The sequence below is a fragment of the Cyclopterus lumpus genome, chromosome 13, assembly GCF_009769545.1.
Source record: "Cyclopterus lumpus isolate fCycLum1 chromosome 13, fCycLum1.pri, whole genome shotgun sequence".
Lineage (NCBI taxonomy): Eukaryota > Metazoa > Chordata > Actinopteri > Perciformes > Cyclopteridae > Cyclopterus > Cyclopterus lumpus.
In genome coordinates, this window is record NC_046978.1 from 7,009,091 (window position 1) to 7,024,531 (window position 15,441).

The 15,441-nt window shown below is 40.6% G+C and overlaps 1 protein-coding gene across 2 annotated transcripts in view; it reads left to right on the forward strand.

The window, feature by feature from the left end:
- Positions 1–534: 534 nt before the first annotated feature.
- Positions 535–15,441, forward strand: part of igsf9ba (immunoglobulin superfamily, member 9Ba) — a 50,095-nt gene continuing 35,188 nt past the window's right edge. Inside the window, exons 1-2 of one of the 2 annotated variants that reach the window (XM_034548905.1) lie at positions 535–815; positions 13,213–13,410. In XM_034548905.1, coding sequence (XP_034404796.1) covers positions 752–815; positions 13,213–13,410 — 262 coding nt within the window. In that variant the 5' untranslated portion in view covers positions 535–751. The remainder of the gene's footprint in view (positions 816–13,212; positions 13,411–15,441) is intronic. The other variant, XM_034548904.1, reaches the window with a different exon arrangement.

Here is a 15,441-nt window from a genome sequence, read left to right on the forward strand (position 1 = left end):
ACACGGCGCGGCAGCGAGGGGACAAAAAAGAGCGTTTCATGCCGGTGACAGCGACATGACACCAGCCGAGGGCTATGGGTGATGGGTGAGCGACACATGAGTCACACACATGCACCAGCGTCCCCTCTTTCTCATTGCAGATGCATTAAACCTGCCCCGTGAATAACTGGATGGTGCAAACATTGATGTGGCGAATAGAGCAACAAAAACCAACACAAAAAAAATAATAATAAATAAAAGGCTGCGTGGATGATGGGCGGTGATGGTGCACGTGGTGCCAGTTTAGGAGAGGTATTTAAAGATGTGGACACGTCTCTCTGTCAATGCGCATGATACTGCGGTTCCACTACTATGGCACGCTCCAACTCACCTTGAATCGGCGCACCGCCGCTCTCCTGTCATTCGGGTGCGGGGCGTACGGAGAGCCAATACACGCCCCAAAGCCTCAATCAGCAGCCAATCCAATGACAGAAGAGGCGGACCTGTAGCTGCATTCTCACACTTGGTTTCACTATGCGCTCGTAAAACCTCTCCGTCTACTACAAACGCGGCGGTGCAGGTGCTCTGTCTCTTCGGGAGAGGATGCGGATGGAAGGACGGGGGAGGGAAGGGATGAAGGGAAACGCCACGAGGAAAGAAAATAGGATATGAAAAGGGGCTTTTACTAAGAGACTGTGAGGTGCAAGGTCGAATATGAGAGATTGGTTGAACGGGGCACTTTGCGTGGTAATAGCTGGTCGGCAATAGTACTATGATTTGGTATGTGGCCACTCTGATAGCAAGTGTATTCAGCACCAGAGGAACGGCCGCTCAAGGTGAGTTGAAGTGCAATATATATTGCGCTGCACATATGATTTCTGCTATCTGCGTGTGTGCTTGGTGATGCTTTTTTTTTTTTTTTTTACAGTCATGCGTGACATTTTTTAATTTTTTGTTGTTGTACGTGAGGTCATATGAACTGTGGGGGGTAATTAATCCCAACAAATGGCTGCATATGTAAATTGTCACGTGAAAGTTCAGCCCTGGTTAAATCTTATGAGGAGAAACCACAATTGCCTCGGAATGGCTTGGCCCATGTGCATGATATGTGAGCTGGGACCACATGCCAGTGATGCATATGCTCCAGAACGATTGACCATGACAACGATGGGTTGATTGGCATGGCTGTGTGGGGTTATGTCTGTATTGTGGTACCCACGAGGATCATTTTGTGTGATAAAACCACGAGCGAATCGGAAATAGCGTCCCCGCATCAGGGGGGGGGATGTGTGCATTGTATCATTGCAAGCAGTCCCATTTGAGCTCTCTGGAGAGGGGTGTGACCGTCTCAGCCTTCAAGATGAGAAAGTAACTAAATAATGCATTAGTGTCAGATAAAATGCACTCTTGAATTGATAGAGCCCACTGCTACATGCATGGGACTCGTATGCTGAATTTCACACTGCACATGGACACGTTCACAGTGCTGTGTGTAATGCACTGAGCCCATACAGGCTGCAAGGCTCGCCCATAGTGCTGATCAAAGTGGCTCATAAACTAGTCATTCCTGGAGCAACACACTGCACAATATCCCTTTTGTTCATATTCTTTCCTGAGCACACTGTATTGACCCATGTACTTACTTAACCTTGCTCTTCCACTCGTGTCCAGATGAGGGAGACATATTCCAAGCTGTCGCCTGGTAACTGATCCCAATGACCCGACATACCCAGTCAAAACTGGTCTGCACAGGAGGTCTGGCTCCTCCTGTGATGACAGCGAGGTCCAGGCCTGGCACAATGTGAAAACTTCCTCTCACAGAACATTTAAATCAGAAAAAGGAAACCTCACACAGGTGTGATTGTTTAAAGCGGACGTTCTCCATTTTATGAAGGCATTGATGTTGCCTAATAATATCAACTCAAAGATGTTGTCTGCTGTGGACACTGCACTGAAGGTGATTAACTTTGTAAAAAGCTTATAGACTGCACCAGGGAGTCACAAATCACAATGTAGTCCACCATTAATAGTAACTTCTATTACGGTGTCTGAGAATATAGTGTCTGGTGCTACACAGAACCCCTGAACTGCATGTTAACACCGACGTGACTTATTTTTCATCCCCTTTTGCTAACAATAAAGGAAATAAACCAACATGTCATCAATGGAAGGCGTGGCAATAATTAGGTAGCTTTAATATCAGAAATGCAGAGTTATATACATGAATTGCAGCGGAATCTTTTGGCTGTTTGAGAAAGATACCAAATGAGTAAAGCTGGCAAATAAGTGTTTTAAAACATTGAGATACACTATAGAATGAGGTGGCTTTGCATCATTAAGCATTTTTTTCTAACGGAATAGTTTGATATTTTTTGGGGGGGCGGGGGAGATAGGCCTATATGGTTTCTTTATTGAGAAGATTGATACTACTCTCATGTCTGTCAGTTTAATAGGAAGATTAGCTTAGAATACAGTGAATAGAATAAACTGACATCTTTATGAATCTGCTCGTAGGTAGTGTTCTTCCCATACAAAGACATGGTGGTCATAAATGTGACGTCATCTGCAAACAAAGGTATTTTGAATATGTGTGCAGGCAAATTTAATGCACAATGGAATAGATTGAAATCCATTAGAAGAGTAATATGTATTGTCAAATGTGAGGATTTACTTACTTTTTCTCGTTAGTTAATGTAAATTATTAGATCTGTACCTGGCTAAAAGAAAATTGGTTTTGTCTTGGTACTGTAAACTATGATGCACATTTTATTGAAATATTCACCAGCATTTTCTTCTTCTTTTCTTTTAATCAGTGAAGATCATAGTTGCATACCTTGAGCCCTATACTGAGTTATGTTCATAAAGAGGCTGTCTGACAAGTAGAGTCCCATATGCATTACATGTTTTCATCTTTAGGGAAACCGAAAGTCTAAATGGGTCAAGTTTAGCTGGGATTATTCATGGCTGGCCGGATGGTGTTGAAAGTGGAAGGTGAAGTCGGTGAACAGAATCCTGACATAAAAGCGAGTGTCAAGATTTTAAGAGACAGGGTGTCATCTGTTTTGACTGTTTCCCTCATCGACAGATTTGCCCGATGAAGGAATCTGAAGCTGGGGTCAAGCAGTGGGTACTTTGTATGAAAAGTAAGCTATGGTCAGAGGCTTACATGATGATTGGCCTGCATTTTAATTTGTGCTACACCGTGTCTACGAAGGAGGTGTATCGTGTGAGCAGCATCAGCTCCAGTGCTGTCTGTGTCTACGCAGGATGCGTTCAGGCACAGTTTTGAGAGTAGTCCACCTGCATTTTGGCAGCATTCAGAGCACAACACACAATCACTGAAGTGTGACTTTTCCGTCAGATGTACAGGAGGCTGATGAGTGAAGAAAAAAAAAAAAACGTGGCTGAAACTCCGACACACGGATGGGGCTCTCTGTTGTTTTGCTGCTGGTCCATTCTTGGCAAAAATGCAGATTTACAAATGAAGGAAACGCCATATTTGTCTGTTATTGCTACCGTGTGCAAAACATTGTTTGGCCATGGTGTGAGAGACAACATCCCTTCATAATAAAAGGCAGTCCCACTGGCTAGGTGTTGCACTGGCCTATCAAATACCAACCGGCACACATTCCCGGAAGATTATCTAAAAAGTAAACATTGTCAAGGGTTGAAAAACCCTTCCTGACAGTGATGTAAATGGCAGTGCAGTGTTTTAGTGTCTGATAAAGCCTTCAAATTCATGGATCTAAAACTAAAACTGGTCTTTTGCATGTCATAATTTCTCCGCTACCTTGTTGGGGTTTTTAAGTACAGGCCTGTTTTCCTGCACCCAATCAGCTTCGCCTTCACCTTGTCAACAGTCTCATGAATTTGGCGTTTTTCTTATTCTTGTGCTGGAAGTGTTGGGCTTTGCAGTGAGCTGTTGCATTAGCCTGTGGATTTGCTGTGTCATTAAAATAATGATTGAACTTGAAAATAAACGGAAAATAAGTCACAACATTGATAAGGGAATATTCATTTGATTAAACTATTCGTACAACTTCATAAACTTTGAAAAATGAATGATAGAAAATGCAGGTACAACTTAATGAAATGATAACTGTAAAAGTTATATAAAGAAAAATAAACATAGAAAAACGTCCGGAAAATGTATTGTAAATAAGTTGAGTAGTATCTTTTTACAACCGGTTAACCGCATCATCCGTCAGTGACGAATGGCTCGGGTATGAGCAATCAGTCAATGTAAATGGACGGTCAAATAAGTTTTCTTGTACCAAGTTCCCATTGGAGAGGCAGCATATGGACAGGGAGACTCGAGGTTAGTTCAACAAAGTCAACGATGACTTGGCAACCAATCAAAGTGATGCAAGAGAGGATGCTGATGGCAATGCAGAGGCAATTAAATGTCATTGGCAAGTGTCGGGGAGTGGTTTATTTGAAGAACTATTTTCAGCCTGAGTCACTGATGCCGGACTGGCTCTCCTCTCAGGTCCTGTGCTGGGACTTGGTATGTTTTAAGCATTTGTTGAACTGGCTTTTGGCCATATGGCATTCATCCGTAATTCCCTTCTCGTGAGCTCCTTGATGTTTCACAGGAGCTCCCTCGTGAGCTGTGGCTTGGCACACTTGTTCTTGTCGCTGGGTTTCTTCTGAAGGCGCACTTGTTCAAAGACAGCATTATATAGACGCAGACAGCATTTGTGAAGGTGTCAGAACTGCCACTCACATATCTGAGGCCTCCCAGTAGCACCGATGCAGCGTCTGAAAGCCCTCCTCCTGTCTCTGGAGAGCAGCTTCAGATTGTGGTTCACATAGACTGGGCTGTCGTCACTTTTTGTCTGGATGTTGTAGCAGACTGGGAGGTTGTGTGAGGCTGCTTTCCATGAGATGGTTGAGGAAATGTTTTGACAACAGTGTTTTAATTTGCCCGTCTCTGTGCAATTATGGGATGTTTCATGTTGTGACTGCTTTTCTGTACTTGTTAAAAATCCTAATACAAAATCTTCTAAAACTGCCTCAATACAACAATCTAAACTAGAACAAGCTAAAGTCATATTTTCTTTTGTAAAACAATAGATTCAATTCATGTCAAGTTGTTTGGCCCTCAAACATCTATAATAATCACAGCCCACTTGAACCCTAAGAGCTCTCGCAGTCTTGCACTGTTTCCAGTGTTTCCAGTGTGGTTGGTGACGGGCACTAAATGATACCGTGCCACAGGGCTGCAGAGGTTGGGTCAGTTCTAGAGTTATGCAGTTGGAATTAATTTAATTTCTGGCTTACGGTGGTTAAAGATTTGACATGTCACTTTATATTCCTGTTTCTTTTTCAGATTGTAGATGAGGTTAGATGCTACATCTATATACATTTACATACTAACATGCTTTTTCTTCAGAATTGCATAGTTTAATTTTTCACGTGTATGTACAATGGAGAAAAACTATAATAATACAGCATTTTTGCAATACTTTCATCAGTGGGCCCCGGTTTAATCACCATTGCGTTACCTCCTTAACAGATATTTATTTCAATTGAAATCCTCAAGATGGCCACTTTAAGTAAATGTAGTAATGCCACTATTTAGAAATGGTCCACTACAAGTACAAGTGCATTGCTTGTTTGAAGGGGTAACTTTTCCATTAAAGAGAGCTAAATGATAAAGAGAGCATTGAAAAGGCTACTTTAATAAAGGTAGTCATTGCCAGTTTGACATCATACATATACATGTATTTTACAGTATAACTGATGCATTGCCATGTGGCGCCAGATTACTGTTTCAATTGGTCAGGTTGGAGACAATTTCATCTATTTTATAACTTTTTATCTGTAATTTCATCAATAGAAATTGTCATGTTTATATTCAAGGTCCAAGTTAACAGTTAAAGTAAAACATTTGAACAACGTTGCAACATTTTTGTTTATCTAGTTATTTTTAACCATAAGTATGTGTAGTTAACATATTTCCCTGATTTGATCCAACCATTTCCCAACAATTCTCTTCTTCATATTTTTTCACTGCTGTACCATTTCGCTCACAATCATAAGAGTAAAGCTTAATGAGCTTAACAGGGCCTGTGCTCAAGCTGTGGATGGCAGACTCTCAGCACCGGGCATGTGCCAGCTCTTTCTGGTGGTGCTCCCACCCCCTCCCCTCCTCCCTCAGCCAGTCCAGTCCCAGCGGAGTCTCCTTTCAAACAAAGCCTGCAGCATTCTGGGAAAGCCAGTTTTTTCAGATCATGTAATTCTGGTGGGATGGACTGCTCTGACAGCCGCTACATACTCATCTCTCTGAGAGCATGTACTGCTTATGAGAATAGAAGTGAAAGATGATAACTGTGTTGATGTTACTGCAGGTCCAGTTGTATGATCTGTACAGTTAAGTATATCTGTCTTATCATGTAGACCTGCGATTAATCAGGCAGTCAACCGATACATTAATTTAATGATTTAAGAGGGAATTCCAATGATTTGAACTGAGAGAAAACAATAATAATCAATGCTTTACCATAATGTAATTCAGTAATTCAAATGTCCCCCACTGAATGATAGAAAATCATCAACTCTGCAAAAAAAGAAGAAGAAGAAATCTGCAACTTATCTCACATAATTACACTTTCATGCTGTTACAAACTCATTTGTATACTGGAAGAAAAAAGATTAAAGTGCCACTGTTCAAATGTTTAAATGTAAGAAGTTATACATTTTGAAAATGCAGTAAGGAAGATAAACCTTGATTCATCTCACATTTCAGAAGATCTCAGTAGACCACTGTCGTACTGTCTGAAATAATGATGGTTATCTCTGGGTAGCAAAGGTGGAAGTTGTGTAACGTTGTCATGCTGCCATAAAAAGTCTTAAATTGGAGTTTAGGTGGATTCATAATCTGCGGTACACATGCTGTCTATACTTAACCATATCTTATATAATATGATATATATATACTGTAGTTATAATTACGACATCTTGTCATTTATTTATGAGGACATGACATTTTAATTCTAGGAGAAACTGTGAAAACAACATTTATATGGTATTATGTTAATTACATCATGATTGTGTAGCAGCATCTATTGATTACCAAATGGGAAATACCATTTGTTTGAGTGTTATTTCAATTTTTATCTTTCGCCACATTATTTTTAGGAAGTGGGTTTCTTTCAAAAATGTTAAGTGCTTAAAAAGTAGAAACACATTGCTTAAAATTCAAATAGGAAATTATGATAATACTTAAGATAAAATGTCCTAAGAATGAGACCAAATAATACACTTTGTAAGTTGAATACAACATAATGAGTCGTTACATACAGAGATGCTTCATGTTGCAAAAACCAACACAAAATCTCCAAATCATAATAAACTGATATATTACAGTATTTATAATGTTCATACTAGTTTTATCGTTCCTTAAAATGCTGTTACGCTTGCTACACAGATTTCATCTTCAATGAAGAACACATTTAATGCATCTGAAAGGATCACTTCTCTCCTGAATATGTCATGTCTTTCCTCTATTTTGGAGAAACACATACATGCATCAAGAAGCACTTATTTCCAGCGATAAGTGTTGAATTCCCACTGAGCGCACTTATGTGGATCTGAACTGCAGCTCGAGTGTTGCTATGAGAGTCACAGAAAGAGGAAGTGAGCGTGAGAGAGAGGGAGGGAGTGAAATGGGAGTTAAATGGAAGTGGATACGTTGATTGGAAGATATGTGGAGCTGTGGAGGTCTGAGCAGCTCACATAGAATATAGGAGCTCACACTTTTTTACATGTGATGTATTGATGCTGAATAAACGCAATCTCATAACCAGCTGTAAGGAGACACTATTAAGAGCTGTTTGCAGCAACATGCCTCCATGGTTCATTCATTTAAAAGACCCTAGCTAAACCATTATATCTCATCTAAAAAGTGACTGGTCTGAAGGGTTTCTGGGTCTTGCAGCTGCTGCCAACGATGCTCCATTATGTGCACCTCTGGCAGTGCAGTGCCTTGCAATGTTGGTTTGCCCTTTGTTTGTTTGGCAAGTCAAGCCCATTTCACACATCTCTCCTCGCTGTGTGTTTGAGCAGGTGTCAGCACATCCTTTGCATCCCTGACAGAGCATTGCTTGTCTGAAAGGGGAACTTTGCCATGAAGGAGAGCTAAATAATGAAGAGCGCACATCTGGGATTGTAAAGTAAAAGTAGATGAAAATACCCCTTGGGCTCCAGAGTGTAATGTAAAATACAAAAAGAAAAGAAAAGTTGAATAATACATTTAATTTAGCTTGGGTGCTGCAAAAATTAGTTCTAAAACCCTGATATAAGTTATCAGTTTTGCGCATCCATTTCCTTCAAAGTCAATGTGTGGTTGTTTAAAAAAAATCTAATATAAGGTTTGTGGTTAACAAAGGCTAAAGAGATTTTTGTATGGTTTTGTTTTGTTGTACAATATAAAATACATTAGTAAAAAACAATTGTGAATGTTGAAGCTTGTATGTGTCTTTTAAAAAGGCAACTGCTAAAAAGGGGCTAAACGAAACGTCACCAAGCCGACGAGTCCGCCTGAAGCTCCGTGGTGGGGACTTGAAGTCATGCGGGTGTAGTTTGTTAAAGCATACCGTTAGCTTTTGACGATTGCATTTACCATTTAAAAAAAGAATAAAGTGGTGTTCATTTCTGAAGATTATCTCGCTGAACAAAACATGTCAGTATCATAGCTGTTGGTTTTGCCACAGAGTTTATTCTCTGCAAATATCCAAAATCCAATCTAAAAAATCCCATTGGCCTTTTGTTGAGGGAACCAGTTCGATCCGAATGAAATATGTCATCCCTCCAGCACTCTATATTCATCCAGAATCATAAAAGTAAAACACTGTCAGGGATTAGTTCCCTAAATAAAGACTATGTTTACTACTACTGGATGCTTTAAGTCAATGTTGGATGTTTTTAATGCAGACCTTTTAATTATTCAAAGCATTTTCACTCGGTGATGTTGATACTGTTAAATAAACTTAAACAAGTAAAGTAAAGGATCTGAATAGTTTTTCCAATACTGCAAACAGGCATATCCCCAGCACCAAAATCACACACACACACACACACACACACACACACACACACACACACACACACACACACACACAACACACAGGCTATTCTCTGATGTGACCTTCAGCACATGCAGGCTGGCATTCAATTACCGCCCTGTCAGTGGCCCATCCAGCCCAGTGGCTGCACGTCCTTGAGAGTCTCTGCAGCCTCCGTCCAGTCTATATTCCATTACATCCTCCACATCGGGAGCTCTGTCCGGCGTGCAGCCCTCACCCTCACATCCTCATCCCTGAAGGCACCGGCACACACGCAGCTTGATGTATCCTTTACAAAATCTCTAACTGCAGTGAGCAACGGCCTTTCTCGTGCGTACATTGAATCAAATCTGAGCACAAGGTAAATTACAGTGTTTTTTTTTACTGTGTGAAACAATGGGCCCGTGATAGTTGATGTGTCCTTGAGCGAGACACTTAACCCTGAATTGCTCCCCGTAGCTGTGTCTACGGTGTGTGATTGTAAGTGGCTTGAAATGTAATGTAAAGAAAAACACACCGTAGACCTGAGAATTCAAGCACATATTTTCTAAAATTGTCTCATTGAACTCCCTCATTTTTCATATTTCCACAATATTGGAAGTCATTACTGTCAAAACATTTCGCAGAATTTGCTCTCTCTGATTATTGCCCAACACTTTCCCGAGAGTCTATTTACTGTACACATTTATGATCATCGCTGAAACTACAGTGTGGCGCCACTTGTGTTAAATGCAGTCAGGTCGTAGTGCATCATTGGGTTAAAACATAGGCCTACGTGCTACTCCTGGCCCACAGAGGACGACATCTTTCCTGCTCATCTCTGTCTGTCTCTGAGTCTGAAAATATATGAATATCATAGTAAAAACGACAATAATAAAGCAATATTTGACTTACCCTTTGACTTTACATAACATGTGCTGGCTGATACAGATGCCATCTTGTGTCGAAAGTTTAAGGAAGTTTGCATAATCTCACCCCTACCCATGTGGTATCATTGGAAAGCCCAGGATGTCCTCTTTAGAGTACAACATGACTTGATAGGATAACTCAAATGAGTAAAAGGAGAGATGCAAAACCAAAGTGTCCACCACAGAGGACATGAATGGGCTGGGTCTCAGGAGATATTGATGAACTGGGAGCTGCATTCACGTGCTTTGACTGTCATGACAACAGAAGAAAGACATGTTTCAGAAACGTGGGCGGAACATTGTAATCATGTTGCACAGCAGTGGTCCGTTTATAATAAAGTCAGAACACTTAGCGGTGACAGAAATATAATTGCAGGGCATTTGACAAAGTTCTGAACAATGCAGAAAGGTTATGACACACTTAAACTAACTGTTGGTACCTGTTCACTCTATATTTATCTTTATTTGACTGAGATTCTCTAAAGGAAAATCCACAGGCTGTAAAGGCTAAGGTCAATTCCAGCTGTGTACTTTCTTTAATGCTAGACCACTTAACAGCACTCTACAGGGACCATAACTACTGAACAGAGACTGTAATGATGTTCTCTGATAAAAGACAAATGTTTCTTCTGGTACCTGTACTTGCAATACACTAGTTTTTAATTCATTATTGAATTTTGCACATAATGCGAATAATTGCTGTTAATCACAGAAAAATCATGCAATTAATCAATTAAATTTGCTCATCTTTGGCCAGCACTAATATATATATATATATATATATATATATATATATATATATATATATATATATATATATAAACAGAGGGCTTCAGTTAGCAAAAGGAATCTTGAAGCAATCATCTCTTAACTGTATTGATCCTTTTATATATACAGTGCTGTTTATTTGGAAGACCTTAAACATGGTCGCTTTGCATCACGTTTATGTGTTGTTGAGAGCATAAATATTTCCCCCTGAATAAGCCCCATAAACTCGACTGGGTCACCGTGTCTCCATTAAGGAAATGAAAAAGGCAAGAGTGGTGACCAAACCTCTGCTGATTGTTTCTCATAAAGGACTCAAGTCTTTAAAGTCTGTTCTCTATCCAAGATGTGCTCCCACCGCCACCAGGATCCAAAGATAATGCCAGCCAGAGACTCCTGAATCTGCAACCTAAACTACAGTCTGCTGAGAAAACAATAGACGTCAGCAGCAGCCATCGCAGTTGTGCCACATGGTTTTGAGCCTGTGCTTCATGTCAAGTGACTCTACTTACTCAAACCAAACAATGTGTCCAGTGTATTTCATTATGGAAGGGATCCCGATCTCTGTTTTCTTCTGGAAGCAATGGAGCAGGGCCCATAAGTAAAGACAAAAGACACTCAAAGTCTCCGATATAATTTGTTGTTGAACACCGTTGGGCAGGACCACACATCTTTGTTTTCCTGAAAATACCTGAAACAGTTGTTTCTGACTGTAATGAACCATTGCTGTGACTCACTGATCTATAATTCAAATCACTAAAGAGCATTCATCAAGACGTTTAAGAACCTATGCCTGAGCACTATGGGGTGTTGGAAGTGATTTATTATAATCGCTTTTAAAGGTGTTATAAATAGGGCTGCAATGAAGCGTTCTCAGGTATGAATTTCAGGCTTTTGGCAAGCCTGAAAGGATTAGTTTAGCACATTTCCGAATATGTTTTGCACATAACTGATGGGACAGGTTTCCTCTGCATTAAAAGGTTGTGTGCTGTTCAGGTTGCAGGGCAGCGCGTCATCCCAAAGAAGCTCTCTGCAACAATCAACTCCCCTCTCGTTCAGTCTCAGCAAACTTCATGCATGTTGACACACTGCACTGTGCTTCATCAAACACTGACGCCCCTTCAGTTTCATCTTCATGAAAAATGCTGCTTTATTACCGGTAGAATTTAGATAGTACATGAAGTTTAGTTCTTTCTGTGATACACAGCCTCTGGGGCTTGTGGTTGTCAATCAGCTCCCAGATGAGATTTCTTACTTGTGACATTTACATTGTATTTTATTGGGTATTAAATCTGTTTAAGGTTAGTTTTAAGGCTCGTGCTGATTGTTGTACCCTCGTGTTGGTCTAACAGAGATCTAAATGGTCAATTGAGGTTCATTGAGTCATGCACATGCGTTTCATTTGGTTTGTAGCATAGTATATAGCATAGAGAGGCACATCTCTTTTTGGTTCAATCTGCTTCAGTCCAGAATCTGTGCTGGCTGAAACACATAAAGTGGATTAACTCTATCACAGGATAATGCAGATTAAACTGGTAAACACAATCACTAAGTGATGCATATGGCCTGTAGGGTGTGTAGGGAGTTCAAGCTTTTTTTTTTCAGACAGAAGAATTAAATGAAAATATATGGGTTTTAATTGCAGCGTGCACAGCTGAAAAGGCACAGATCACATAACATTTCCATTTCATACAACGGTGACTGTGGCGGACCACAGAGCAGGGAAACATCACAGTAACACCAGTGATGCCTGATCCCCTAATACCTCAGAGTCCTGACGTATTTGCTCTCCTTGTAAAAATTTGCCCTGCTAATGCAAATGACGCTGCTAATGAGAGCGTTAAGTTATTCCGCTGGTGTTCCTCTAGAGTGATACATCAGCATGTCTCTTGATCCCTGAAGTGGTTTTCCCCCTGGGCGAAGGCTGGTAGTCATGGTTGCCCTGACGGCGGAGATACAGCCGGTTCAATGAATTCAGGGGTGGCAGCTGGAGAAAATCCATTCCCAGAGTGAGCGTTCTGCTGAGGCAGGTATGCCGACCTTTCAGTCATCTGATAGGTCATCGCTCGGCAGCGTGCCTGGGCTTTTGTGGCTAAACGCCAGGCCTGGCAGTGCTCATAGTAAAACTTATCCGAGCAGCAGCCAGCTATGATCAATGGAACCCCTTGGCAGCTCAGTTATCGTACAGTATGGCACAGACCACTCACCAACAGATGCAGGTGACAGATGACAATAGGGTTTACCCATGTGCATGGTGATCATTCAGAAACTCTGTTTTACTCCATTGTGCAGTGGTTTAGTTGATCAGCTTTAATTGACACCCAATTATTGCTGTAAATGAATCTTGGATGCAATGAGATGTTTCTGCTTTGTCTGCAAGAATTCTGTTTCGAAGAACATGGCTTTTCGTCTTGCATGTCAGACTCCAGCCCTGATGAGATAAACGTTGAACGTTGTTTGTGGTAAACGGCGCTTCTGCATCTACCCCTCAGGTTCCCACGGAGTGAGAGAGGAGCCCCGGTTTGTGACGGCGCGCGCCGGTGAGAGCGTGATCCTGGGGTGTGACGTGTCCCCTCCCCTGGACGGCCAGCAGCCCCCATATGTGGTGGAGTGGTTCAAGTTTGGAGTGCCGATTCCCTTCTTTATCAACTTCCGCTTCTACCCTCCTCATGTGGATCCAGAGTACACTGGTAAGATGTCTGTATTCTTTAAGCCCTGGATTTATTTGCTTTATCTTCCCCACATCTAAGAGACATTGTGAGAAGTTTATCAAACTGATCTAGTTTAAAGCCTTTGTAATAATGAACATTTGGATGCATCTTGGAATGAATCCGGATCAAGGTCCCTCTAGTTGCTCAGCAGAGTAAATCCACAGGATATTATCGTGTTGACAATGCAGCAAGTTGAGAACAAGAGTTCCATAGAACGCTCTGATAAACAGCGACCATAAAAGATAAAAGGACAGCATGACACTTTGAGCTGCATTTGACCAAATGTGAAAGGTGTTGGACTGCAGATTAAGTCTGACTCAAAGTTGCCGAAAACAACTTCATGGATTGAAATGAATAGTTTCACATTTTGGGAAATACATTTAATAGGTAGCTGTGTTCTGGCTGTAGTTACTTATATCTATATAATTGTATCTGTAGGCAATGAGACACGATTTTGGTATCCATTTGTTGTCTTAGCAGTATTGCCCAATCAGGTTTGAGCGGGCTGTGGTTGCATGCAGGTACATTCTGTGTGGTGAGCAAAAGAGGTGTTTGTCCTAAATGCAATCTGGGATCCCACTGGCTATCATCCAACAATAATTTAGATTTTTGTTGGTTTGAAATTAGCTTGTTAACGGGCTCCTTGTGAAGCAAACCAACTCCAGTCTTAAGTTTCTAATTGGACCGTTATATATTACTTCAAAGACATTACATACTTTAACTTTAAACTATAATCATTTCTGCAAACATTTCTTTGATTATACATCATATTTGTAGATTTCCCTACACTGCCGCAGACCTAATTATAAGTTTCTGGTTTCTGGCCATTTCTGACAACCAGTTAAATATATTGCAGAGTAAATGTGCTGTTTACATTTACCTCCCCAATCCTATTTCATTGAGAAGATTGTCCTGCAATTTCTGTGTGATTCAGTCAGTTTTTCCCTCAGATTGGTATTTCAGCTGTTTGGACTTTAAGTATAAGGCATGGTTCACTGAGGCCCTGGTGTCTGGGGCTGTGCATGGGACATCTGCTGCTTCTGAGTGCATAGTGAGAAATAACTGTGTCAGCAATTTACAACTGCATTGTAGATACATTCTTACATACACACTCAAATGACAATGCAGCACAGAGAATATTTAGCGTAGAATCTAAACAGTAGATTAGAAAGTTGTTTATTGAACAGCGGTTTATGATAAAGCATGAAAATCTTAGTGTTTATGAGGCTATACACATTTATTTTTATTTATTTATTTTGTTTTCCTGTTATTTAGCCTACTGTCATTGATAAAAATGGGGTGGATAAAATATTAAAAACATCTGTTAGTATAAAACAATATATTTCAAATATATCATCAAGAGCAGCCTCCAAAAGCAAAATTTCCCAAAATTGTATCAACAAAAACAACATTCCAATATTCACTCCCTTTTCGTCCTGTCTTTGGTCTCAACCAACAAATATTGGACTCTTTAAACTCTTAATGCTTCATTAATTCACCAGCTAGGTGCCAACATTGCTTCTCTACTGTGTGTTGCTGGGCAGGTAGATTACAGTGAGTTTTTATGTTGAAAAGTGTTGCCTGTTATTGTCAAAAGCATCTCTATGAGAGTGGTGAGACTGAACCAAAACGGTGAAGTTACGGCCATAAAACCATAACGATAAACTGGAAGATGCTATAAAGCTCAGAAGAGCTGAAGGGAACTGCATCAGTGATACCTCTTTGTAGATTCATCACAATGAGCAATCCCTTTTTGGAGGTGATCCATTGTTTCTATTGAAATAATGATTATAACAGCTTTGGAAAGGGGTAACATACAAATCATCCTCTCCTGGCTTTGTCTTCTCACAGAATACTTACAGCAGGAAATTGGTTCCTCTGATGATGCTTCAGCATCTGTGACAAGATGGCAAGCCGTCAGAACGGGGTCAGAATGATCCCTTCCTGTTCCCACCTCTTTAGCAAGTACAAAACCCCTGCCTGACCTGATAATAAGCTATGAAATAAAAG